The sequence below is a fragment of the Somniosus microcephalus genome, chromosome 1 (genome assembly GCF_052327205.1).
Source record: "Somniosus microcephalus isolate GS21.2 chromosome 1, FLI_Smic_1.0, whole genome shotgun sequence".
Lineage (NCBI taxonomy): Eukaryota > Metazoa > Chordata > Chondrichthyes > Squaliformes > Somniosidae > Somniosus > Somniosus microcephalus.
In genome coordinates, this window is record NC_140987.1 from 264581744 (window position 1) to 264608434 (window position 26691).

The 26691-nt window shown below is 45.8% G+C and overlaps 1 protein-coding gene across 7 annotated transcripts in view; it reads left to right on the plus strand.

Moving 5' to 3' along the window:
• The window catches only part of plppr1 (phospholipid phosphatase related 1), a 234237-nt gene that overhangs the window by 131862 nt on the left and 75684 nt on the right, over positions 1–26691 (plus strand). Inside the window, exon 2 of one of the 7 annotated variants that reach the window (XM_085993326.1) lies at positions 23545–23718. The exons of the other annotated variants lie outside the window; for them this stretch is intronic. Within the exon in view, the coding sequence (XP_085849452.1) occupies positions 23662–23718 (57 nt within the window). The 5' untranslated portion in view covers positions 23545–23661. The remainder of the gene's footprint in view (positions 1–23544; positions 23719–26691) is intronic. 7 annotated transcript variants of the gene reach the window in all.

The window sequence follows — 26691 nt, forward strand, 5'->3', positions numbered from 1 at the left end:
CACATAAGGAGATATTAGGACAGGTGACCAGAAGCTTGGTCAAAGAGGTTGCTTTTAAGGAGCATCTTAAAGGAGGAGAGGGAGAGAGGTTTAGGGAGGGAATTTGAGAGCTTAGGACCTAGACAGCTGAAGGCACAGCCAACAGTAGTGGGGTAGAAACATAGAAGATAGGAGCAGGAGTAGGCCATTCGGCCCCTCGAGCCCGCTTTGCCATTCAATGAGATCATGGCTGATCATCGAAATTCAGTACCCTGTCCCTGCTTTCTCCCCATATCCCTTGATCCCTTTAGCCTTAAGAAATATATCTAACTCCTTCTTGAATATATTTAATGAATTGGCCTCAACTGCCTTTTGTGGTAGAGAATTCCATAGGTTCACCACTCTCTGGGTGAAGAAATTCCTCCTCATCTCTGTCCTAAATGGCTTACGCCTTATCTTTAGACTGTGACCCCTGGTTCTGGACTCCCCCACCATCAGGAACATCCTTCCTGCATCTAGTCTGTCTAGTCCTGTTAGAATTTTATAAGTATCAATGAGATCCTCTCTCATTCTTCTAAACTCCAGCGAATATAAGCCTAATCGACCCAATCTCTCCTCATACGTCATTCCTGACATCCCAGGTATCAGTCTGGTGAATCTTCGCTGCACTCCCTCCATGGCAAGAACATCCTTCCTCAGATAAGGCGACCAAAACTGCACATAATACTCAAGATGTGGCCTCACCAAGGCCCTGTACAGCTGCAGCAAGACATCCTTGCTCCTGTACTCGAATCCTCTCGCTATGAAGGCCAACATACCATTTGCCTTCTTAACCACCTGCATGCTTACCTTCAGCGACTGGTGCACAAGGACATCCAGGTCTCGTTGCACTTCCCCTTCTCCCAATCTATTGCCATTCAGATAATAATCTGCCGCCTTGTTTTTGCCACCAAAGTGGATAACCTCGCATTTATCCACATTATACTGCATCTGCCATGCATCTGCCCAATCACCCAACCTGTCCAAATCATACTGGAGTTTCTCGGCATCCTCCTCACAGCACACACACCCACCCCGCTTTGTGTCGTCTGCAAACTTGGAGATATTACATCTAGTTCCCTCGTCTAGATCATTAACATATATTGTGAATAGCTGGGGTCCTAGCACCGATCCCTGCGGTACCCTACTAGTCACTGCCTGCCACTCGGAAAAAGACCCGTTTATTCCAACTCTTTGCTTTCTGTCTGCCAACTAGTTCTCTATCCAAGTCAGTACCTTACACCCAGTCCCATGTGCCTTAACTTTACACGCTAATCTCTTATGCGGGACCTTCTTGAAAGCCTTCTGAAAGTCCAAATACACCACATCCACTGGTTCTCCCTTATCTATTCTACCAGTTACATCCTCAAAAAATTCCAGTAGATTAGTCAAGCACGATTTACCTTTTGTAAATCCATGTTGATTTTGTCCGATCCTGTCACTGTTTTTCAAGTGCTCTGCTATTACATCTTTTATAATCAATTCTAGCATTGTCCCCACTACCGATGTCAGGCTTACTGGTCAATAATTCCCCGTTTTCTCTCTACCACCTTTTTTCAATAGTGGGGTTACATTAGCTACCCTCCAATCCATGGGAACGATGCCAGAGTCTATCGAATTTTGGAAGATGACCAGCAATGCATCTACTATTTCTAGGGCCACTTCCTTAAATGCCCTAGGATGTAGATTATCAGGCCCTGGGGATTTATCGGCCTTCAATCCCATCAATTTCCGTAACACCATTTCCCTACAAATACTGATTTCATTCAGTTCCTCCCTCTCATTAGACCCTATGGCCTAGAAATTCGGTGGGGTTAGTGCCCAATTAGAGGCGTTAGAGGGCCTTGCGCCGGAATTATAGCCGCGATCGAAATTGCGTTGGGCCCTACCATCGGCATTAGCCGGTAGCACTGCGCCGGCACCGATGACGTCATCGGTGTGCGCAGCGTCCCGGTTGCCGTGGTAACGCGGCCGGACGCCCAAATTCAGTTGCGGCCGCCTCGCCCGTGGCAGCCGCAACCAACGATTGTTCAACGGGATGTTGCAGCACGTAGCGCCGGCGCATTAAGGTGGAGCGGCGGCCGGCCGCTTTCCCGGCGGCCGCCTGCCCGCACCTCCCTCCCCGGACTCCTCCACCACCCCCCCGCGGCACTGATGTGTGTGGCCCGCGAGCCCGGCACTTCTCCGAGGTGCCGGGCTCATTTGTCGGGCGAATCGACCGGTCAGCGGTCGGCTGCAGGCAGCTCCTCCTTAACAGAAGGAGGAGGCCTGCAGTACCCCAGCCTGCCGCACCGCATCGGGTGCCGCAGCGGGGGATTAGCGCCGCAAACCTGCATTCAGCGCCCATAGCGAGGCGCTGAAACCCTCCATTAGCGCCCGCAGCCGTCTGGGCGCGGGGCAGCTGAATTTTTGGCGGGCGCAGCGGCAATTATCGCGGGCGCAAAATTTCGGGCGCAAAAGCCCTGGCGGAGGCAAACCTAATTTCTAGGCCTATGTTCCCTGACATCTCTGAGAGATTATTTGTGTCCTCCTTTGTGAAGACAGAACCAAAGTATGTATTTAATTGGTCAGCCATTTCTTTGTTCCCCATTATAAATTCCCCTGATTCTGACTGCAAGGGACCTACGCTTGACTTCACTAATCTTTTTCTCTTCACATATCTATAGAAGCTTTTACAGTCAGTTTTTATGTTCCCTGCAAGCTTACTCTCATACTCTAATTTCCCCCTCTTAATTAATCCTTTTGTCCTCCTTTGCTGAATCCTAAACTGCTCCCAATCCTCAGGTTTGCTGCTTTTTCTGGCCAATTTATATGTCCTCTCCTTGGATCTTATGCTATCCCTAATTTCCCTTGTTAGCCACGGTTGCGCCACCTTTTTTGTTTTATTTTTATGCCAGACAGGAATGAACAAATTCTGTAGTTCATCCATGCGATCTTTAAATGTTTGCCATTGCCTATCCACCGTCAACCCTTTAAGTAACGTTCCCCAATTCATCCTAGCCAACTCGTGCCTCATACCATCGTAGTTTCCTTTATTTAAATTCAGGACCCTAGTCTCTGAGTCAGCTACTTCACTTTCCATCTTAATGAAGAATTCTATCATATTATGATCGCTCCTCCCCAAGGGGCCTTGCAGATCAAGATTGTTAATCAATCTTTTCTCATTACATAATACCCAGTCTAAAATGGCCTGATCTCTAGTTGGTTCCTCGACATATTGGTCCAGGAAACCATCCCGTATACACTCTATGAATTCCTCCTCCACGGTATTGTTACTAATTTGGTTAGCCCAATCTATATGTAGATTAAAGTCACCCATGATAACTGCTGTGCCCTTATTGCACACGTCTCTAATTTCCTGTTTAATGCCATTCCCAATCTCAGCATTACTGTTTGGGGGTCTGGATACAACTCCCACTAACGTTTTCTTCCCCTTGGTATTTCTCAGCTCTACCCATACATATTCCTCATCATCAGAGCTAATATCCTTCCTTACTATTGTGTTAATCTCCTCTTTAACCAGCAATGCTACCTCACCTCCTTTTCCTTTTTGCCTGTCCTTCCTGAATATTGAATACCCCTGGATGTTGAATTCCCACCCTTGGTCACCCTGGAGCCATGTCTCCGTAATCCCAATTATATCATATCCGTTTACATCTATTTGTGCAGCTAATTCATCCACCTTATTACGAATGCTCCTCACATTAAGACACAAAGCCTTCAGGCTTGTTTCTTTAACACTCTTACTCCTTTTAGAATTATTATTTACTGTGGCCTTGTTTAATTTACACACTTGATTTCTCTGCCTTCCACTTTTGCTTTTCTCCTTCCTGTCTTTTGATTCTACCCTTGCTTCCCTTTCCTCTGTCTCTCTGCACAGGTTCCCAACCCTCTGCCATTTTATTTTAAACCCTCCCCAACAGCACTAGCAAACACTCCCCCTATGTCATTGGTCCCGGTCCTGCCCAGGTGCAAACCGTCCAGTTTGTACTGGTCCCACCTCCCCCAGAACCGGTTCCAATGTCCCAGGAATTTGTATCCCTCCCTCTTGCACCATTCCTCTAGCCACGTATTCATCTGAAATATCCTTCTATTTCTACTTTGACTAGCACGTGGCACTGGTAGCAATCCTGAGATTAATACTTTTGAGGTCCTATTTTTTAATTTACCTCCTAACTCCCTATATTCAGCTTTTAGGACCTCATCCCATTTTTTACCTATATCGTTGATACCTATATGCACCACGACAGCTGGCTGTTCACCCTCCCCCTCCAGAATGCCCTGCAGCCGCTCTGAGACATTCTTGACCCTTGCACCAGGGAGGCAACATATCATCCTAGAGTCTCGTTTGCAGCCGCAGAAACGCTTATCTATTCCCCTTACAATAGAATCCCCTATCACTATAGCCCTCCCACTCTTTTTCCTCCCGTCCTGTGCAGCAGAACCACCCATGGTGCCAGGAAGTTGGCTACTGCTGCCTTCCCCCGATAAGCCATCTCCCCCAACAATATCCAAAGTGGTATATCTATTTGAGAGGGGCTGGCCACAGGGGACCCCTGCACTACCTGCCTGCACCTACTACTCTGCCTGGCGGTCACCCATTCCCTTCCTGCCTGTGCAGCCTTTACCTGTGGTGTGACCAACTCCCTAACCATGCTGTCCTCGATGTCCGCAGCATCGCGAATGCTCCAGTATGTATCCATTCGCAGCTCCAGCGCCACAATGTGGTCTGCCAGTAGCCGCAGCTGGATACACCTCCCGCACACATGGTCGTCAGGGACACAGGAAGTGTCCCTGATTTCCCACATAGTGCAGGAGGAGCATGCCACGGGTGAAGGAAATTGGGAGATCCAATGTGCAAATGTGCACAAGATAAATAAAGGGTCACTGGGTAGCAATTAGGAGATTGTGCCTTGACTCATTTCTCTCCACCCAAACTAGAGGTACTGAGACCAGTTGTACTCCCACCAATGCCTGGGATGAATCAGCTACCAGTATATACTGGGAACTGAGCCTGAGACCTGTCTGGCCTAGTTTTGCTAGCACTTTGTGCCTTTACTCCAGCCTCACATCTGCAGTAATCTAATCCATCATTGAAAGAACAGGCTCATGTTTCCCATTACAATCCAGATTCTCTTTTCAATAACTGAGCTTATATATATACAAGATAAATGTAATAATAGTTTACATTTTGGGGAAAAAAAAGTCTGAATCTGCAGAAATAATTATGAATATTCTGCTGATCACTGAATACCACTGATTAGTATTTGAGTTGAACCGAGGCCCCGTCTGCTCTCTCAGGTCGATGCAAAAGATTCCACGGCACTATTTCAAAGAGCAGTAGGGAAGTTCTTCCCGGTGTCCTGGCCAATATTTATCCCTCAACGAACATCACCAAAAACAGATTATCTGGTCATTATCACATTGCTGTTTGTGGGACCTTGCTGTGCGCAAATTGGCTGCCACATTTCTTACATTACAACAGTGACTATACTTCAAAAGTAGTTCATTGGCTGTAAAGCACTTTGGGACATCCTGAGGTCGTGAAAGGCGCTATAGAAATGCAAGTCTTTCTTTTTCTTGTTCGTAAATATAAATTCTTGAAAGCATAACTTGTTAATTAAATCACAATCCACCCTTTTGCTCCGCACCAGATATTCTCTCGCGTTCAGTGTGACCAGTCATGCCCATAAGTGGATCCTAGGATCTGTAGAGTACCATTGCTGCCCAATATCTAGTTATATGATACTGTGACCCAGGATCTAAAACCCCTCATTGTATGTATTTGACATTGTGATCTTGCACATGCCCCACAGGCACTTCTCTTAGAAGGCGTACTAATAAACAATAAACAAGGCCAATTGTAAACCAAAAAAAACCTGGTTCGAGCTACAACACATTGCTTTTGATAAACTGGCACAGGCACGATGGGCTGAATGGCCTCCTGTGCTGTATCATTCTATGATTCAATGCTTTCACAGGAGACGGATGACTGACCAGAATGCAGGTTTCAGTGAAACGCAGTCTACTTCCTATGACTGCTCTTAACATCAAAAATACTAAATAACGCAAACTTAACTCTTGATATGGACCTAACGCCACTCATGGGTGAGGGGGATGAAATTCGACTTCGGCGGGGGCGCAAATTGGGCAAGAGCGGATTGGCCGCACTTTCTAGTCCCCTTGACCAATTAAAAAAAAAAAAAATTATTCATTGATGGGATGTGGGTGTCGCTGGCTAGGCCTGCATTTAGTGCCCATCCCTAATTGCCCTTGAGAAGATGGTGGTGAGCCGCCATCTTGAACCACTGCAGTCCATATGGTGTAGGTACACCCACAATGCTGTTAGGAAGGGAGTTCCAGGATTTTGGCCCAGCGACAGTGAAGGAACGGCGATACAGGTCCAAGTCAGGATGGTGTGTGGCTTGGAGGGGAACTTATAGGTGGTGATGTTCCCATGCGTCTGCTGCCCTTGTCCTTCTAAGTGGTAGAGGTCGCGGGTTTGGAAGGTGCTGTTGAAGGAGCTTTGGCGAGTTGCTGCAGTGCATCTTGTAGATGGTACACACTGCAGCCACAGTGCGCCGGTGGTGGAGGGAGTGAATGTTGAAGGTGGTGGATGGAGTGCCAATCAAGCGGGCTGCTTTATCCTGAATGGTGTCGAGCTTCTTGAGTGTTGTTGGAGCTGCACTCATCCAGGCAAGTGGAGAGTATTCCATCACACTCCTGACTTGTGCCTTGTAGATGGTGGAAAGGCTTTGGGGAGTCAGGAGGTGAGACACTCGCTGCAGAATTCCCAGCCTCTGGCCTGCTCTTGTAGCCACAGTATTTATATGGCTGTTCCAGTTCAGTTTCTGATCAATGGTAACCCCCAGGATGTTGATAGTGGGGGATTCAGCGATGGTAATGCCATTGAATGTCAAGGGGAGATGGTTAGAGTCTCGCTTGTTGGAGATGGTCATTGCCTGGCACTTGTGTGGTGCGAATGTTACTTGCCACTTGTCAGCCCAAGTCTGAATGTTGCCCAGGTCTTGCTGCATATGGACACGGACTGCGTCAGTATCTGACGAGTCTCGAATGGTGCTGAACAGTGTGCAATCATCAACGAACATCCCCACTTCTGACCTTATGATGGAGGGAAGGTCATTGATGAAACAGCTGAAGATGGTTGGGCCTAGGACACTGCCCTGAGGAACTCCTGCAGTGATGTCATGTGATTGAGATGAATGACCTCCAACAACCACAGCCAACTTCCTTTGTGCTAGGTATGATTCCAACCAATGGAGAGTTTTCCCCTTGATTCCCATTGACTTCAGTTTTGCTAGGGCTCCTTGATGCCACACTTGATCAAATGCTGCCTTGATGTCAGGGGCAGTCACTCTCACCTCACCTCTTGAGTTCAGCTCTTTTGTCCATGTTTGAACCAAGGCTGTAATGAGGTCAAGAGCTGAGTGGCCCTGGCGGAACCCAAACTGGGCGTCAGTTAGCAGGTTATTGCTGAGTAAGTGCCGCTTGATAGCACTGTCGACGACACTTTCCATCACTTTGCTGATGATTGAGAGTAGACTGATGGGACGGTAATTGGCCGGGTCGGATTTGTCCTGCTTTCTGTAGACAGGACATACTTGGGCAATTTTCCTTTCCACTGAAATCAGTGGCAGGTTCTGTAACGGGCGACCAATCCATGACCTTCCAAAGTTGAATTTGACCCCGTGCAAACCTGTATTTGCTGAGCTGACTGACGGTAAATAAAGAGAGTTCTCTGTCTCTCAGACAGTTTCAAATTCAGACTTGAGAAGACTGTATTCCAGAAAAACATGGACTGACAAAGCTAACCTTTGACCTTCCCCCAAACTCTTTGTGTCAAGATTGGCTCATTACACTGCCAATTCAAGTGACCATAATTCTCCTTGGTGTGGGACACATGGCAGCTATGTTGCCCTGGAGGGGGATTGGGGTGGGGTGCGGGGGAGGGTTCTATATTATCTAGCCAACCAGGACACTGCTGGGCTCAATGATTGTAAGCCAATCTAATATTGGAGGCGCGAATATCACTAAGAGATGTTGGAAAGTGCTAACAATCTCACAGTGTCTCAAACTGATAGGGATAGCAGGTTTGAATGCTAGCCTATTCCCCTTCGGGGGGGCACATTACACTCTTAGCTACCCTTTATTCAGTGGCTCCAGGCTTTTCGTTATCGAGGCAGAAGTGGATCATCCGCCCGTTAGTGAATCTAATTGAGGTATTTAAGATGATTAAAGCAGTTGATAGGGTAGATCGAAAGGAACTATTTCCTCTGGTGGGGGGAGTCCAGAACAAGGGGGCATAACCTTAAAATTAGAGCTAGGCCATTCAGAGGTGATGTCAGAAAGCACTTCTTCACACAAAGAGTAGTGGAAATCTGGAACTCTCTCCCAAAAAGCTGTTGAGGCTGGGGGGCAATTGAAAATTTCAAAACTGAGATTGATCGATTTTTATTAGGCAAGGGCATTAAGGATTAAGGATCCGAGGCCCAGGCAGATGGAGTTAAGATACATATGATAGAATATACAGCACAGAAACAGGCCATTCGGCCCAACCAGTCCATGCCAGCGTTTATGCTCCACTCGAGCCTCCTCCCGTCTTTCCTCATCTAAATCTATCAGCATAACCCTCTATTCCCTTCTCCCTCATATGTTCATCTAGCTTCCCCTTAAATGCATCTATACTATTCGCCTCAACTACTCCTGGTGGTAGCGAGTTCCACATTCTCACCACTCTCTGGGTAAAGATGTTCTGAATTCCCTATTGGATTTCTTGGTGACTGTCTTATATTGATGGCACCTAGTTTTGCTCTTCCCCACAATTCCCTCTAGAAATAAACCCAAGTGCTTGGTTTGCTATTTTTATGGCCTTATTAACCTGTGTCACTACTTTTAGTGATTTGTGTATTTGCTCTTCCAACCCATTTAGAGTCTTACTTTCCATGTAATATGAGACCTTATATATAGATCAGCCATAATCGAATTGAATGGTAGAACAGGCTCGAGGGACTGAATGGCCTCCTCCCGCTCTTATGCTCCTACGCTCCATTTTCATTTCTATCAGTAGCAAAACACGGTTTTCAGCTTTCAAGATATCGAACTTTCTGCATTTAAATATGTGATTTTCAGTTGATTCCAAAGGCTACGGTGGATGTACGGGAAAACATTGGAAAACCAAAGGCCATTTCATAGTACAGCCCCCACCACTTTGAGATACAAAAATATTGGCCTCCGTAACTGCTTCCCAAAGATTAAGGCAGAGTCTGAAGGTGTTTAGCTCAGCGAGCCAGCAAGAAGGACTCATGGCAGTGTGGGGGTTGGGGGTGGTTAGGACTTGATGACAGTTAATCGCACTTTAAGTGCCCAGAATAACTGTCCTGCTCAATACGGTTCAAGCAGCATCTTTGTAATTGACGCCTACGGTAATGGCAAATGGAGGGCGCCATTCGCCTCGTACAGGCAGCTGTTGGGAATAAGCGTGGACAGTGTAAGGGGTGGGGACTATATTCTTAGAAAGGTTCTCTTTCTTTTTAGAAATACATAAAACTTGGATGGGGTGCTGAGGGTGTTCCCCAAGATGCTCAGTGAGTAAATGCACTCCCCCGTCTTGCACCTAGGTTCCAATGCTTTGTACCGGCCGAGTTAGTTAGGGTGGCCAACTATGGTTGGACGCATTCCTTGAGGTTTGATCACATGACCTCCTGCCTCCAACCGCCCCGCCCCCACTCTCCCGCCTTCCCACGGCCAATTGGAAAGCAAAAAGACTCTTTATTACCCAATTGGCTGATTCTTGACTGTCAGTCAAACAGCCTTTTTTTACTTCTCCAATATTTTCATGACCAATAAGCAGAAGAACATGAATTAAAAAAAACACACTTTTTTAAATGCCCCTATGATTTTTTTCCAGGGTTGCTCACAGCAGTGTCCAGGAGGTTAATCTTCAATTCCTGGAGACTTCAGGTCAATCCTGGAGGGCTAGCAACCCTAGAGTTAGTCTATCTCAAGTTAAATGTAAGAAGTCACACAACACCAGGTTATAGTCCAACAGTTTTATTTGAAATCACAAGCTTTCGGAGTGCTGCTCCTTCGTCAGGTGAAGTGGAGAGATGCATAAAGACACAGCTTATATAGTCAGAGAATAATGCCAGATGATTACAGGTAATCTTTCTAACTGCCATTTATCACACCTCGGCAGAGAGATAATCACAGCAATCAAAGGTGTGAATGGTGTCCAAACAGGTTAGTCAGGGAAACATTACATCAAAGAACAATGAGGTGGGGTCACAAGGGGTCAAATGTTGCAGATGCTGGGGTCTGTATGAAAAACAAAAAACAGGCAAAAAAACATTATTTTTGCTGGAAATCACAGCAGGTCCGGCTGCATCTGTGTAGAGAGAACAAGCCAATGACGACTCGAGTCTGGATGACCCTACATCAGGTGGGGTTACATGTAGCGTGACATGAACCCAAGATCCTGGTTGAGGCCGTCCTCATGAGTGCGGAACTTGGCTATCAGTTTCTGCTCTACGATTTTGTGGTGTCGTGGTCGCTGTTCTCCTGAAAGCTGGGTGTTCGTCGTCATCGATGACATGTTGAAGGCTGCGAAGAACATGGCATAGTTTCTCCGCTCCGGGGAAGTACTGGACGACGAAGGGTACTCTGTTGATTGTGTCCCGTGTTTGTCTTCTGAGGAGGTCTATGCGATTTTTTGCTGTGGCCCGTCGGAACTGTTGATTGATGAGTCGAGCGTCATATCCCGTTTTTACGAGAGCGTCTTTCAGTGTCTGTCGGTGTCCATCGCGTTCCTCCTTGTCTGAGTAGATCCTGTGTTTTCGCAGGGCTTGTCCATAGGGGATGGCTTCTTTAACGTGGTTAGGGTGGAAGCTGGAGAAGTGGAGCATCCTGAGGTTGTCCGTGGGCTTGTGGTAGAGTGAAGTGCTCAGGTGTCCATTTTTAATATAGATTCGTGTGTCCAAGAATGAAACTGATTCTGAGGAGTAGTCCATGGTGAGTTTGATGGTGGGATGGAACTTGTTGATGGTATCGTGTAGTCTTTTCAGTGATTCTTCGCCGTGGGTCCATAGGAAGAAAATGTCGTCGATGTATCTGGTGTATAGCGTTGGTTGGAGGTCCTGTGCAGCGAAGAAGTCTTGCTCGAACTTGTGCATGAAGATGTTGGCGTATTGGGGTGCAAATTTGGTCCCCATGGCCAGATTCATCAGCCGCACTCACAAGACAGTCCAGAATCTCACCCGAGCACAACGCAACACCATCCACGTTCTCAAGACCAACCGCAACATCGTCATCAAACCAGCAGACAAAGGAGGAGCCATCGTCATACAGAACAGAACGGACTATTGCAAAGAAGCATACTGACAACTGGACAACCAGGAACACTACAGACAGTTACCCGCAGATCCGACCAAAGAACACACCTGCCAACTCAACAGACTGATCAAGACCTTCGATCCAGACCTTCAAAGCATCCTACGCACTCTCATCCCACGTACTCCCCGCGTGGGAGACTTCTACTGCCTCCCAAAGATACACAAAGCCAACACACCCGGACGTCCTATCGTATCAGGCAACAGAACCCTGTGTGAGAACCTCTCTGGATACGTCGAGGGCATCCTGAAACCCATCGACAGACGACAATGCAAAATCGTAGAGCAGAAACTGATAGCCAAGTTCCACACTCATGAGGACGGCCTCAACCGGGATCTTGGGTTCATGTCACGCTACATTTAACCCCACCTGACGTAGGGTCATCCAGACTCGAGTCGTCGTTGGCTTGTTCTCTCTACACAGATGCAGCCGGACCTGCTGTGATTTCCAGCAAAAAAAAATGTTTTTTTGTCTGTTTTTTGTTTTTCATACAGACCCCAGCATCTGCAACATTTGACCCCTTGTGACCCCACCTCATTGTTCTTTGATGTAATGTTTCCCTGGCTAACCTGTTTGGACACCATTCACACATTTGATTGCTGTGATTATCTCTCTGCCGAGGTGTGATAAATGGCAGTTAGAAAGATTACCTGTAATCATCTGGCATTATTCTCTGACTATATAAGCTGTGTCTTTTGTATCAGTCTTTACAGTAGAAGACACTAAGAATATCCCAACACTGGACAAACAGGGGGCTAAAGGGGGGGAGGAGCTAAACACGATCAAAATCACTAAGGAAGTGGTACTCGGTAAAATAATGGGACTCAAGGCGGATAAATCACCTGGACCTGATGGCTTACACCCTAGGGTCTTGAGGGAAGTGGCAGTAGGGATTGTGGATGCATTGGTAATAATTTTCCAAAACTCCCTGGACTCGGCAAAGGTCCCGGCAGACTGGAAAACTGCTAATGTAACACCCTTATTTAAAAAGGGCAGTAGACAGAAGGCTGGAAACTATAGACCGGTTAGCCTAACATCTGTGGTAGGTAAAATTTTGGAGTCCATTATTAAGGAGACAGTAACAGGACATTTGGATAATCATAATTTAATAGGACAAAGTCAGCATGGTTTTATGAAGGGGAAGTCATGTTTGACAAATTTGCTGGAGTTCTTTGAGGAAGTAACATATAGGGTGGATAAAGGGGAACCAGTGGACGTAGTGTATTTAGACTTCCAAAAGGCATTTGACAAGGTGCCACACAGAAGATTATTGCTTAAGTTAAAAAATCACGGGATTGGGAGTAATATTCTGGCATGGATAGAGGATTGGCTATCTAACAAGGCAGAGAGTTGGGATAAATGGTTCATTCTCAGACTGGCAATCAGTAACTAGTGGTGTTCCGCAGGGGTCAGTGCTGGGTCCCCAACTCTTTACAATCTATATTAACGATTTGGAGGAGGGGACCGAGTGTAACATATCAAAGTTTGTGGATGATACTAAGATGGGAGGGAAAGTAGTGAGTGAGGAAAAAACCTGCAAGGGGACATCGACAGGCTAAATAAGTGGGCAGAGATTTGGCAGATGGAATACAATACTGGAAAGTGTGAGATTATGCACTTTGGCAGGAAAAATCGTAGAGCAAGTTATTATCTTAATGGCAAGGAACTGGAAAGTACTGAAGTACAAAGGGATCTGGGGGTCCTGGTGCACGAAACTCAAAAGGTTAGTATGCAGGTGCAGCAAGTGATTAAGAAGACCAATGGAATGTTGGCTTTCATTGCTAGGGGGATAGAATATAAAAATAGGGAGGTATTGCTTCAGTTGTACAAGGTATTGGTGAGACCGCACCTGGAATACTGCGTACAGTTTTGGTGTCCATACTTAAGAAAGGACATACTTGCTCTCGAGTCAGTACAAAGAAGGTTCACTCGGTTAATCCCGGGGATGAGGGGATGGACATATGAGGAGAGGTTGAGTAGATTGGGACTCTACTCATTGGAGTTCAGAAGAATGAGAGGCGATCTTATTGAAACATATAAGATTGTGAAGGGGTTGGATCGGGTGGATGCGGGGAGGATGTTCCCGATGATGGGTGAAACTAGAACTAGGGGGCATAGTCTTAGAATAAGGGGCTGCTCTTTCAAAACTGAGATGAGGAGGAACTACTTCACTCAGAGGGTGGTAGGTCCATGGAATATGCTGCCCCAAAAAGCTGTAGAAGCTACATCTTTACATAAATTTAAAACAGAAATAGACAGTTTCCTAGAAGTAAAGGGAATTAAGGGTTACGGGGAGCGGGCAGGAATTTGGACATGAGTCTAAGTTCGGATCGGTCATGGCCCTGTGGGTAGCGGAGCGGGCCCAGGGGCCGTGTAGCCTGATCCTGCTCCTATTTCGTGTGTCTAATTCTGTTAGATTCAGGAGATGGTTCTGTGATAGTGGATTGGCGGTTAGGATCAGATCAGCCATGATCTTATTGAATGGCGGAGCAGTCTCGAGGGGCCGATTGGCCTACTCCTGCTCCTATTTCTTATGTTCTTATGTTCATGCATCTCTCCACTTCATCTGACAAAGGAGCAGCGCTCTGAAAGCTTGTGATTTCAAATAAAACTGTTGGACTATAACCTGGTGTTGTGTGACTTCTTACATTTGTCCACCCCAGTCCAACACCAGCATCTCCACACCATATCTCAAGTTAACCAGTTGCAGGGAGTCGCTACAGGTTGCCTCAGTGTCCCCGGTTGGCCGGTAGGGGGAACATTCAGCCCGGTTCCTTACTTCCGATTACCATTCAGTGATCCTTGTGGGAACATGCATGGAAGATTATGCTAGGTGAGGAGAGGATCTGTCTCCACTCTGTTGCTTCCAGAAGGCAAATAGAATCCTGGCACTCCTACAAGGGAAAGATAAAATAGCTTTTGGGTGATGTACAAGAGGGCTCCTGGCATCTCGGAATAAATGCTCCCTCCGTGTTCGGAAGAGATGGGGAGGAATTCTCTACCCCAGAGCGCTGTGGAGGCTCAGTCGTTGAGTATATTCAAGACAGAGATCGATAGATTTTTGAATATTATGGGAATCAAGGGATATGGGAATAGTGCAGGAAAGTGGACATTAGGTAAAAGATCAGCCAAGATCTTATTGAATGGAGAGCAGGCTTGAAGGGCCAAATGGCCTCCTCCTGCTCCTATTTCTTATGCCCTTATTTCTTATGAAACTGGAAAAAGGTGGGGGGAGAATGTTGGAGTTATTTGGTATAGAAATACCTTGACAGTTTTAAAATAGTTAACTCAGAACTCTATCCTGTCCCGACAACTTGAACCTGATGGGACTTGGCTACACCATGTTATTTGAGAGTGCCTATCCTTTATTGCCTCTTGTTGCTGTCAGCTACTGTTGCAACATTTCTGTGACTGACCTACATTAGCTTTAGTTGCAAGCAGAAGAACTCTTTTGCTGTTAAGGCTGGGGCCTCTGGCCTCCCTGTGGGGAAAGGAGTTTGTCAGATCATTAACATTTTTATCAAATAGACTTTGGATCACTTCATGTATAACTTTGCATAATATATTATTTTGATTACTATCTAACAAACATAGCCACGCATGATTAAATATTAATCTGTGTTTAATATGTGATTAGGGCTCCATAGCTTATTATTACAGGAGGGTATCATCCAAAATTCATACAAGTCCAAAACTGCTTGAGTGTTCAAGGCACATATTGCTGTTTCTGTGTTATTTTTTTATTCTGTATATCCATTATTTCAGTGTCAGGCGTTGAGAGGGTAGATGAAGCAGAGAGAAAACTACGCTATTAGGGAGAATTTACTCCCACTAACTGTGAATTGGTCACTGTTTGACCGGCTGATCTCCAGAATGTATTATACAGGTTGAGAGGCTAGGCCTAGAAATTCAGGAGCGCCCACTTTTGTGCACACCGCACTCTCACTCCCTCCCCCACCCCCCACCCGCACAAATGGAGAGGTCCAAGGAGGCCCCAGATATTTTGCCTCGGACCTTATTACTATGGGGCTAGCGTCACGGGAGCAGCCCTCCTTGAAGAAGGTACAAAGATCGGGCAGCTACTGACGGAGCAGACATTAGGCCCCATATGTACAGAGGCTACCGAGATAGGGAGGGGCAAGGCCATGGAGGAATTTGAAAACAAGGATGTCAAGGTATTTCTACACCAAATAACTCCAACGTTCTTCCCCCGCCTTTTTCCAGTTTCATAAGAAATAGGAGCAGGAGGAGGCCATTTGGCCCCTCGAGCCTGCTTCGCCATTCAATATGATCATGGCTGATCATCTACCTGATGTCCAATATCCTGCACTATCCCCATATCCCTTGATTCCCTTAATATTCTAAATTCGAGGCGTTGCTGGACCGGGAGCCAGTGTAGGTCAGTGAGCACTGGGGCGATGGGTGAACGGGGACTTGGTGTGAGTTAGGATAAAGGCAGCAGAGTTTTGGATGAGCTCAAGTTTACAGAGGGTGCGCAGTGGGAGGCCGGCCAGGAGAGTGTTGGAATAGTCGAGTCTAGAGGTTACAAAGGCATGGATGAGATCAACAAAATGTAGAATTGTTTTAAACGCTGTATGTTCCGTGGAGTATGGACCGTAGATAAACGTTGTTGTAGCACATGGTTTAATTATTTTTAGTTATGAATGAAGCTGAGCTGTGAGGTGAATGTTCGGGTCCACTGAACTCAAAGACTTTGACCTGTGAGACTGGCAGAGCAAAGGATGTCCTGACGCACGGTTTTGGATTAGGAGGCAAGGTGACCCAAGGCTCTGACAGTGGGAGAATCAGATATTGAAACAATCCTGATGGTCAGTTCAAAAAAATCAACGGAGCAGCTAACAGGGGAGATTAGACCATGCCATCTTATCGATAGACACAAGACAAGTCAGTGCTGATTTAAAATTCCATGTCTGATTCAGGTAACAGTCCCGATTTTCTGACACCGGTACAATTGAGGTTGTGCTTGTAAGTGATGTGGATGCAGCTTCTCACCAGCACTGGGCTGGACTATGGCTCACCCTGAAAGGAGAGCTGTCTGTAATTGTTCTGCTGCAAGACAACAACCGACTTGGCATCATGTGCACGTTGAGGGCAGCGCTTAAGACCCCTGTCTTCAGTTATGACTCCTTGAAGGTGTTGATGCGGAGCCTCTCTGGGAATCAAAGGGCACCCACCTTTAATATCGCAGGTGAAAGATCTCTGCGCTCCTCCAATTCTGGCCTCTTGCACATCCCTGATTTTCATCGCTTCAGCATTGGTGGCCGGGCTTTCAGCTGCCTAGGCCTTAAGCGCTGGAATTCCCTTCCTAAACCTCTCCACCTCTTTCCCCTCCTTTTAAGACGCTCCTTAAAACTTACCTCTTTGACCAAGCTTTTAGTTACATGCCCTAATATTTTCTTATGTGGCTTAGAGTCAAATGTTGTTTGATAATGCTCCTGTGAAGCACATTGCGACGTTTTACTTTGTTAAAGGCACTACATAAATGCAAGTTGTTGTTGCTGTTGCATGGATGGAGATAGCTGAATGAATTAATGCAATCTCCCAGTTCTGCTGTATCTGGGAGCAAATGAGGAAGACAATGAGTAGCATCAGGAGAAGTACCATAGCCTCCTGTGGACCCCTGGCCTCCACCATTCGCTTTGCACCACCATTGGTGCCTTGTCTTCAGCCATCTAAGAAGACACTCAGGACAGCGTTGAGGGAGTGCTGCATTGTTGCAGGTGCTGTCTTTTGGATAAGACTCTAAACCAAGGACTCTCCCCTCTCAGGTGAACGCAAAAGTTCCTGTGGCACTATTCGAAGAAGAGCAGGAGACTTCACCCAGTGTCCTGGCCAATATTTATCCCTCAACCAACATCATTAAAACATTATCCAGTCATTTTATGCACTTGAAGTGCTGTAACCTACAAGGCTACAGACCAAGAGCTGGAAAGTGGGATTAGGCTGGAGAGCTTTTTCGGCCGGCACAGGCACGATGGGCTGAATGGCTTCTGTGTCTGCCATAAACTTCTATGATTCTATGATACTATTTATCCTATTGTTTTGTGGGACCTTGCTGTGCGCTAATTGGCTGCTGCATTTCCCACATTATAACAGTGACTACAGTTTAAAAGTACTTAATTAACTGTGAAATGCTTTGGGACGTCTTGAGGTCATGAAAGGTGCTATATGAATGCAAGTTCTTTCTTTAATCATTTAAGTAAATATTCTGCTTGTTAAAATTAATAGACAGAAACTCATGGGCTTGAGGTGCACAACTTCCTGATCTACTCTACATTACATACACAATACATACACAATACATGTACAATACACACAATACATGCACAATACATGTACAATACATACACAATACATGTACAATACATGCACAATGCATACACAATGCATGTACAATGCATACACAATGCATATCCAATATTAGTGAGTTTTCCACGTATTCAGTCTTTAATAAACATACATTTGCATAAACAAGCAAAAAGAAGCTCATATAACACCCAATGTTCATAATTTAAGCAGTTTTCAAGTTCTTATCTAAACAGAAATTGCTAAGTCTGAAAAAATGTTCAGGAGGGATTAGTTTTTAACCGAATGGGCCGCATTTTGCTACCGCTACGGGTGCGTACAGGTGTGTATGTGCCCGTAGGGGCCGCACAACTGCCGGGTTTAGGTATGCGAAGGGCATGCGCTGAAACCTGGAACTTGCGATCGGTCAAGAATCTTCTTGACAGATCCTCCGCATCCCCGGGAGATGGGCCTCTGCAGTTGGAGAGTTGCGCTATTTGCCCAACTTCCACCCGCTGAACACCCGTGAAATTCTTATGCCTGAAAAAACAAGGGTAAGGCCTGCTTTTACCAGCATAAGAGTCTTAAAAAATAGAAAAATAAAATTTTATCATCATTTATACATTAAAAACCCTGTTAAAACATTTACATTTTTGTTTAAAATATTTAATTAAATGGCATTTTAAATCATTTTAAATATGTAATTAAAAAATTTTTTTTTTCATGTGTTCATGTATTTTTTAAGTACGTACAGAACTCCCATAAGTATGAATGGGGATTCCCTTCTTTTATTGGTTGGGCCGGCCCATGTGATCCCTGGGGCGCTTGCGAACCGCACATGCTCCCCGTGCACACCCAGAGAGGCCCAGGATCGCGAGTCTCCATACCTCCCGGGCCACCAGGTAAATGCCGAGATATTTTACAGGTCAGAGGCATCCGCCCGCGGGAAGCCTCCGATCGCAAATGTTGGGCCAATATATATACCGAAAACCAGCGATGACCTAAAAGCAATTTACAATAAACAATCTGTGTTTTCTTTTCCAACCAGCAACAAAGAACCCACCATAATACCTGTTACTTTTCCAAGGTGCTGCTTCTGTGAGAGTTCAGAAAACAAAAGCACAATTGTAATTTATTGACATAAATTCATCACTTGCTTAAAATAGAAGCTTTGAGAACTCAATCCCCAGATTCTCTCAGGTGTCAGAACTTTCAGCTTTGGCGCGGGGGTGTAAAATGGGCAATATTCAATAGAGAGTTGTATATGCCGGTGATCCCTTTACACCCCCTGCCAAAGTGGAAAGTTCTGCCCATAAGCTCGCAAGACCTTCCATGAAGCGGGTACACACCCCTCTACCTTTTGCCTCCCATTGATGCACAGATTGTACACTGTCAAATTCTGCAAACTCCACATGCTCAGAACGCACTTCAAGCTCTTAATTGTTGTGAAGTAAAAATATCCAGGTGGAGCCCAGGCTTTGGATCTTTAAAAGGGCAGAAAGGGCAATTTAATGGATGAATTTCATCATGTTAACATGAAATATTTAATTTTTACTTTTTTAAAACACTTGTTGAAACCCATATATTGGTAATTTTAGTTACGGAGAGGATGAAAAAGAGGATCAAAACTTTTCAGATAAAAGTTGACAAATCTGCTGTACAGCACCACCAAGTGGCCAGAGTACAGAACTGCAGGCAGATGCCAACCAAGGAACATAGCAACAGGAGGAGGCCATTCAGCCACTCAAGCCTGGTCTGCCATTCAGCCCCTCAAGCCTGTTCCGCCATTCAGCCCCTCAAGCTTTTTCCGCCATTCAGCCCACCAAGCCTGTTCGCCATTCAGCCACTCAAGCCTGGTCTGCCATTCAGCCCCTCAAGCCTGTTCCGCCATTCAGCCCCACAAACCTGTTCGCCATTCAGCCCCTCAAGCCTGTTCCGCCATTCAGCCCCCCAAGCCTGTTCGCCATTCAGCCCCTCAAGCCTGGTCTGCCATTCAGCCCCCCAAGCCTGTTCGCCATTCAGCCCCTCAAGCCTGTTCTGCCATTCAGTTAGATCATAGCTGATCATGGCTTAATTAAATACATGCGTACATAGAAGTTACAGCATGGAAACAGGCCCCTGTCTATGTTTACCCTTTCTCTATATGAGTAAATAGTTCTAATCACATTTACCCACTTTGTTCCCACATCCCTTCAACCCCTTTTCCTTCATCCACCTGTCCAATATAATCTTGAATGTTGACACAGTTTCTGCCTCAACCACTAACCCGGGAAGTGAATTTCACAGCCTCACAGCTCTCTGTCTGAAGAAGTTACTCCTGCCCTCTCTGTTCTAAGTCTCTTACATTTAACCTTGTATTTCTGGCCTCTTGTTTTAACCCTCTCAACTACTGGAAACAGTTTGCTTCTATCTACCCTGTCCCACATTTCATAATTTTAAATACTTGTTGCTCCATAATCTGCATTGTTATAATGAAAAACATTTAGTTTTTCTAAGTCCATCTTCGTTGATTAAGTTTTCCTGCAGTACCACTTGAAGCAGGACCTAGCGGGGTCAATTTTAACCTTTGGGCATCCGGCTGGCAGAGTGTGCCCATTCCTGGGCCGAAGAGGCCGGTGCCATTTTGAGGCACTGTCAAAGCTGATTGAAAATCGACCCCCGCAGTGCTCCTGAAAAATAATCCAGAATTCCCTACCTCTGTAACCTCCTGCAGGCCACCGAGATCTCTGCGCTCGTCCAATTCTGGCCGCTTGCACATCCCCGATTTTAATCGCTCCACCATTGGTGGCTGTGCCTTCAGCTGCCTGGGCCCCAAGCTCTGGAATTCCCTCCCTAAACCTCTCTGCCTCGCTACCTCTCTCCTTTAAAATGTGCCTCTTTGACCAAGCTTTTGGTCCTTAAGTGGCTTGGTGTCAATTTATTTTGTCTGATTACGCTCCTGTGAAGCGTCTTGCGACATTTTACTATGTTAAAGGTGCTATATAAATGCAAGTTGTTTCTGTTGTGTATTGGTAAGTTGGAGTGGAGCCACTGATATACAACAATGTGAAAGAAGGGCCAACAAGGTGAAGCAAAAAGGTACAGGAGAAAGCAATGATGTGTCCTGTGTAATGAGACAGGATTAATTAAAAATGTCCTAGTAAAGGATCCCCTTGGAATGAGTGACCATAACATGGTTGAATTCCACATTCAATTAGAGGGTGAGAAGGTTGGATCTCAAACAAGCGTGCTAAGCTTGAATAAAGGAGACTATGAAGGTATGAGAGCGGAATTGAGTAGAGTGGATTGGGAAAATAGATTAAAGGGTAAGACGATACATGATCAGTGGTGTACATTTAAGGAGTTATTTTACAACTTCCAAAAAATATATATTCCACTGAGAAGAAAAGGGTGTAAAAGAAAAGACAGCCATCCGTGGCTAAGTAAAGAAATTAAGGATAGTATTCGACTAAAAACAAGGGCATATAAGGTAGCCAAATCTAGTGGGAGGACAGAGGATTGGGAAAACTTTAAAAGACAGCAAAAAATAACAAAAAGATTGATTAAGAAAGGGAAGATAGATTATGAAAGTAAATTAGCAAAAAATATAAAAACAGATAGTAAGAGTTTTTATAGTTATATAAAAAGAAAAAGGGTGGCTAAAGTAAATGTTGGTCCCTTAGAGGATGAGACCAGGAAATTAATGGTGGGAAATATGGAGATGGCAAAAACACTGAATGAATATTTTACATCAGCCTTTACAGTAGAGGACACTAAGAATATCCCAACACTGGACAAACAGGGGGCTAAAGGGGGGGAGGAGCTAAACACGATCAAAATCACTAAGGAAGTGATACTCGGTAAAATAATGGGACTCAAGGCGGATAAATCACCTGGACCTGATGGCTTACATCCTAGGGCCTTGAGGGAAGTGGCGGTAGGGATTGTGGATGCATTGGTAATAATTTTCCAAAACTCCCTGGACTCGGCAAAGGTCCCGGCAGACTGGAAAACTGCTAATGTAACACCCTTATTTAAAAAGGGCAGTAGACAGAAGGCTGGAAACTACAGTCAGCATGGTTTTATGAAGGGGAAGTCATGTTTGACAAATTTGCTGGAGTTCTTTGAGGAAGTAACATATAGGGTGGATTAAGGGGAACCAGTGGACGTAGTGTATTTAGACTTCCAAAAGGCATTTGACAAGGTGCCACACAGAAGATTATTGCTTAAGATAAAAAATCACGGGATTGGGGGTAATATTCTGGCATGGATAGAGGATTGGCTATCTAACAGAAGGCAGAGAGTTGGGATAAATGGTTCATTCTCAGACTGGCAATCAGTAACTAGTGGTGTTCCGCAGGGGTCAGTGCTGAGTCCCCAACTCTTTACAATCTATATTAACGATTTGGAGGAGGGGACCGAGTGTAACATATCAAAGTTTGCAGATGATACTAAGATGGGAGGGAAAGTAGTGAGTGAGGAGGACATAAAAAACCTGCAAGGGGACATAGACAGGCTAAGTAAGTGGGCAGAGATTTGGCAGATGGAATACAATACTGGAAAGTGTGAGGTTATGCACTTTGGCAGGAAAAATCATAGAGCAAGTTATTATCTTAATGGCAAGAAACTGGAAAGTACTGAAGTACAAAGGGATCTGGGGGTCCTGGTGCACGAAACTCAAAAGGTTAGTATGCAGGTGCAGCAAGTGATTAAGAAGGCCAATGGAATGTTGGCTTTCATTGCTAGGGGGATAGAATATAAAAATAGGGAGGTATTGCTTCAGTTGTACAAGGTATTGGTGAGACCGCACCTGGAATACTGCATACAGTTTTGGTGTCCATACTTAAGAAAGGACATACTTGCTCTCGAGTCAGTACAAAGAAGGTTCACTCGGTTAATCCCGGGGATGAGGGGATGGACATATGAGGAGAGGTTGAGTAGATTGGGACTCTACTCATTGGAGTTCAGAAGAATGAGAGGCGATCTTATTGAAACATATAAGATTGTGAAGGGGTTGGATCGGGTGGATGCGGGGAAGATGTTCCCGATGATGGGTGAAACTAGAACTAGGGGGCATAGTCTTAGAATAAGGGGCTGCTCTTTCAAAACTGAGATGAGGAGGAACTACTTCACTCAGAGGGTGGTAGGTCCATGGAATATGCTGCCCCAAAAAGCTGTAGAAGCTACATCATTACATAAATTTAAAACAGAAATAGACAGTTTCCTAGAAGTAAAGGGAATTAAGGGTTACGGGGAGCGGGCAGGAATTTGGACATGAGTCTAGGTTCGGATCGGTCATGGCCCTGTGGGTAGCGGAGCGGGCCCAGGGGCCGTGTAGCCTGATCCTGCTCCTATTTTGTGTGTCTAATTCTGTTAGATTCAGGAGATGGTTCTGTGATAGTGGATTGGCGGTTAGGATCAGATCAGCCATGATCTTATTGAATGGCGGAGCAGGCTCGAGGGGCCGATTGGCCTACTCCTGCTCCTATTTCTTATGTTCTTATGTTCTTATGTACAAACCTATCTTTCCAAAGAACAGGAAAAACTTTAATGGAAAGTAGAAAAAAAATCTGTTTAGCAAACCAATGAAAAGTTAATGACGGTGGATTCGCAATACAGTTTGCAACCGTAAATATTTATGAATATCAAATTTATATTTTTTAAATGCTGTTCTTTCCATCAGTGCAGCATTACAATTTGTAACTCTGTAGTAAATTGTAAACCGGATTCTATGTAAACAACCAAAGACATTGCAAGAAATAAATTCCTGTGAAACTAGGCACATATTTCTTTGCACTTATTCACTTTAATCAAATGTGTATTTTTCCCATGGAGCTTTGGGAGTCACGTTTAATGGATGGCGCTCTCCACAGGACCAGGCCTCAGTTTGAGCATCCAACAAGTGCCATGAAATGATGCTCCCAACATTCACTATAACCGTCAACTGACTCCATGGAGGTCTGGTACCTTCCCATCAAGGCATGGAAGAGGACTACCAGATTGACACAAGTATGTGTACCCAGTCAGCTAGACAGACACTGCAATGTGACAGCTATGCCCGGTGATACTGCGGAACGTTTTGCAATGCACTACTCATATCCCTATGTGAGTGGTTGACCCCCCAAGCTGTATGCCATCCACATTTGTGTCTATTTTCTAGCACATGAGGCTAAGCTCCAACTCTGTGCTCAAGGGTTATGGTGGGTCGGATGATGGGATGCCACCTGTAAATAGTCAAACCCACCACATGGACCTGTCACTCGTTGGGAAAGAAAACCAATCTTTTGACCAGTTTGTATTTATCCTACGTTGCCTGACGTTGGCTGTGATGCCTGAACTGTTTAATACCTGGCTAAGTGTCATCTGGCACAAGTCAATACCAAACCATGTCTTTTGATTATTTATATTTTGTGTACGTGTGTTGGGGTTGGGGTGGTTTCAAAAGTTAACCATATTTTGAAAGCTACTTTGAGAAAGGGCACATGGAAAAGTCCATCAAGGGGGTAGTAGATCAAGGTTTGGTCTACACCCAGCAAGAATTCAAGAGAAACCTCTTTACCCAGAGAGTGGTTAGAATGTGGAACTCGCCCTCACATGGAGTGTTTGAGGTGTTTAAGGGGAAGCTAGATAAGAACATGAGGGAGAAAGGAATAGAGGGTTATATTGATGGGGTGAATTGAAGTGGTTTGGGAGGAGACTCGTGTGGAACATAAACACCAGCATGGACCAGTTGGGCCGAATGGCCTGTTTCTGTGCTGTACGTTCTATGTAATTCAATATGTAACAACTTAATTTGAGATTTTCATGAAATGGCCGGTTAAGTTATTCTTTCAGTGTAGTTAGAAAAAGCACTTGCCTCATATTGAAGGGATCCCTCAACACCGATTACTAGAGGTGTGTGAGCTATAGATTCTTACCCTTAGTAGTGCTTGCCCAAGCTATGCCAACACTGGGGACAGGAGGAGAATCAAGCCCAAAATAACCAGCAAGAGGCAGAAATGCATGTTAAATGGAGAAGAAAATGAAAGAAGGTATGACGGGTAAGAATCCATAGCTCACCACCCCTAGCATTCCATATCGATTTATCCCGCCAGAGCAGCATGAAATGATACTGAAATAAATCGAAATTTTATTTTGATTTGATATCATTATTGCACACTCTAAGCTTGTGACTACTGTGCTAAAGTCAGAGTCTGGCCGGCGAGGATCCGTACAAAGACTAAGGGCTAGAAATTGGGCTCCGGGGGGGGGGCGCTAACGGGAGGCACAAATGGTTTTGCGACCGGGTGCGGCGATATCAACGCCTCCCGCTAAATTCGGCAGGAGTTTTGTGGCGGCGGTAAGACATTGCACCCCGGTTTCCTGCGCCCGGAAATCGTGACATCATTGCCATGCGCAGCACCACGGATCAAAAATTCCCTCTCGCCCCCCTGCTTGTTCGCCTGCTGTTAACAACGACAGGTAGAGGAGGCGGCTTTCAGTCGGATGTCCTTTGAAGGAGCGATATTTAAAGGTGCTCACATCCGGTGTAGTTTTCAGCGGCCAACAATGTTGAGTTGTTAGTTTCACATAGGCAAAGAGGCCTTTTGACCGATTTACGCATTTTTCATTTTAACGAGTGTTCTGGCACATAAAGATTCTTCAGGTTCATTGAGGGGAGATTTGAAAGTGCAATATTTGTATCCTTTCATGGGGGCTGTACTGGCTCTGGACCTCACCCTCCAGCGTCAACATCGGAGGCAGCTGAGGCATAGAGAAAGTGCAAAATGTGGCCAGAGGTAGGAGGGCCAACAGGGCTCTCAATAGGAGGCCTTACCCACCCAGGGTATTCCGGCAGCAGTTCTCCTACATGAATTTCACTGAGGACCAGTATGTTACAAGGCTCCACTTCAGCAAGGATGTGCTCACAGAGCTCTGCCACCTGCTGCAGCCAGACCTCGAGCCTGAGATCAGGACCACCACGGCTCTCTCAGTGGCAGTCAAGGTCACCGTCGCCCTCAATTTCTACGCCAGCGGATCATTCCAGTGTGCGACAGGTGACATCTCCAACATCTCCCAGTTTGCCGTCCATTGCTCCATCCACCAGGCCACAGATGCTCTGTACAGAAGGAGAAGGGACTACATTTCCTTCCCCATGACCAGAGAGAAGCAGCGCGAGCGTGCATGAGTCTTTGCCAGGATAGCGGGCTTCTATGGTGCAGGGCACCATTGACTGCACCCACGTCACTTTACGGGCACCTCATAACAATCCTGAGGTATTCCGTAACCGCAAAAGCAACCACTCACTTAATGTGCAGTTGGTGTGCTTCCACAGACAGTGAATCCTAACCGTCAATGCCCGTTATCCTGGCAGCAGCCACGATGCCTTCATCCTGCGCCAGACTGGTGTGCCAGATCTGTTCCAGCCACCACAGGAAGCTTGTGGCTGGCTGCTGGGAGACAAGGGCTATCCGCTCTTCATCTGGCTCATGAGTCCCCTCCGCAACCCCAACATTCCTGCCCAGAACTCATATAATGAGAGCCATGCTGCCACCAGGAACATCATCGAGCAGACCATCGGAGTGCTCAAGCAACGGTTCCGCTGCCTTGACCGCTCGGAAGGAGCCTTCCAGTACTTGGCTGAGCGGGTGTCACTTTTCATCATCTGCTGCATGCTGCACAACTTGGCCATTGTGAGGGCACAGCCATTGCCACTAGGCATAGCCGCACCACCTCAGGAGGAGGAGGAAGAAGAGGAGCAGGAGGAACAGGAGGACGGACAGCAGCGACGGAGGAGGCAGCCACTCAATCGGCGTTCTGCAAGGTCGGTCCGTGACCGCCTTATCAGACTTCATTTCCAGTGGCTTTGAGTCCTCGTTCCGGTTGCTGAGCACGTCGCCATCATTCCATCACTTTGTGATTCCATATCACACCCCAGAACTGAAGTGAGACACAGCACCAAATCTGCAACATTCCAGTAACAAATTTATCAAAAACCATTAA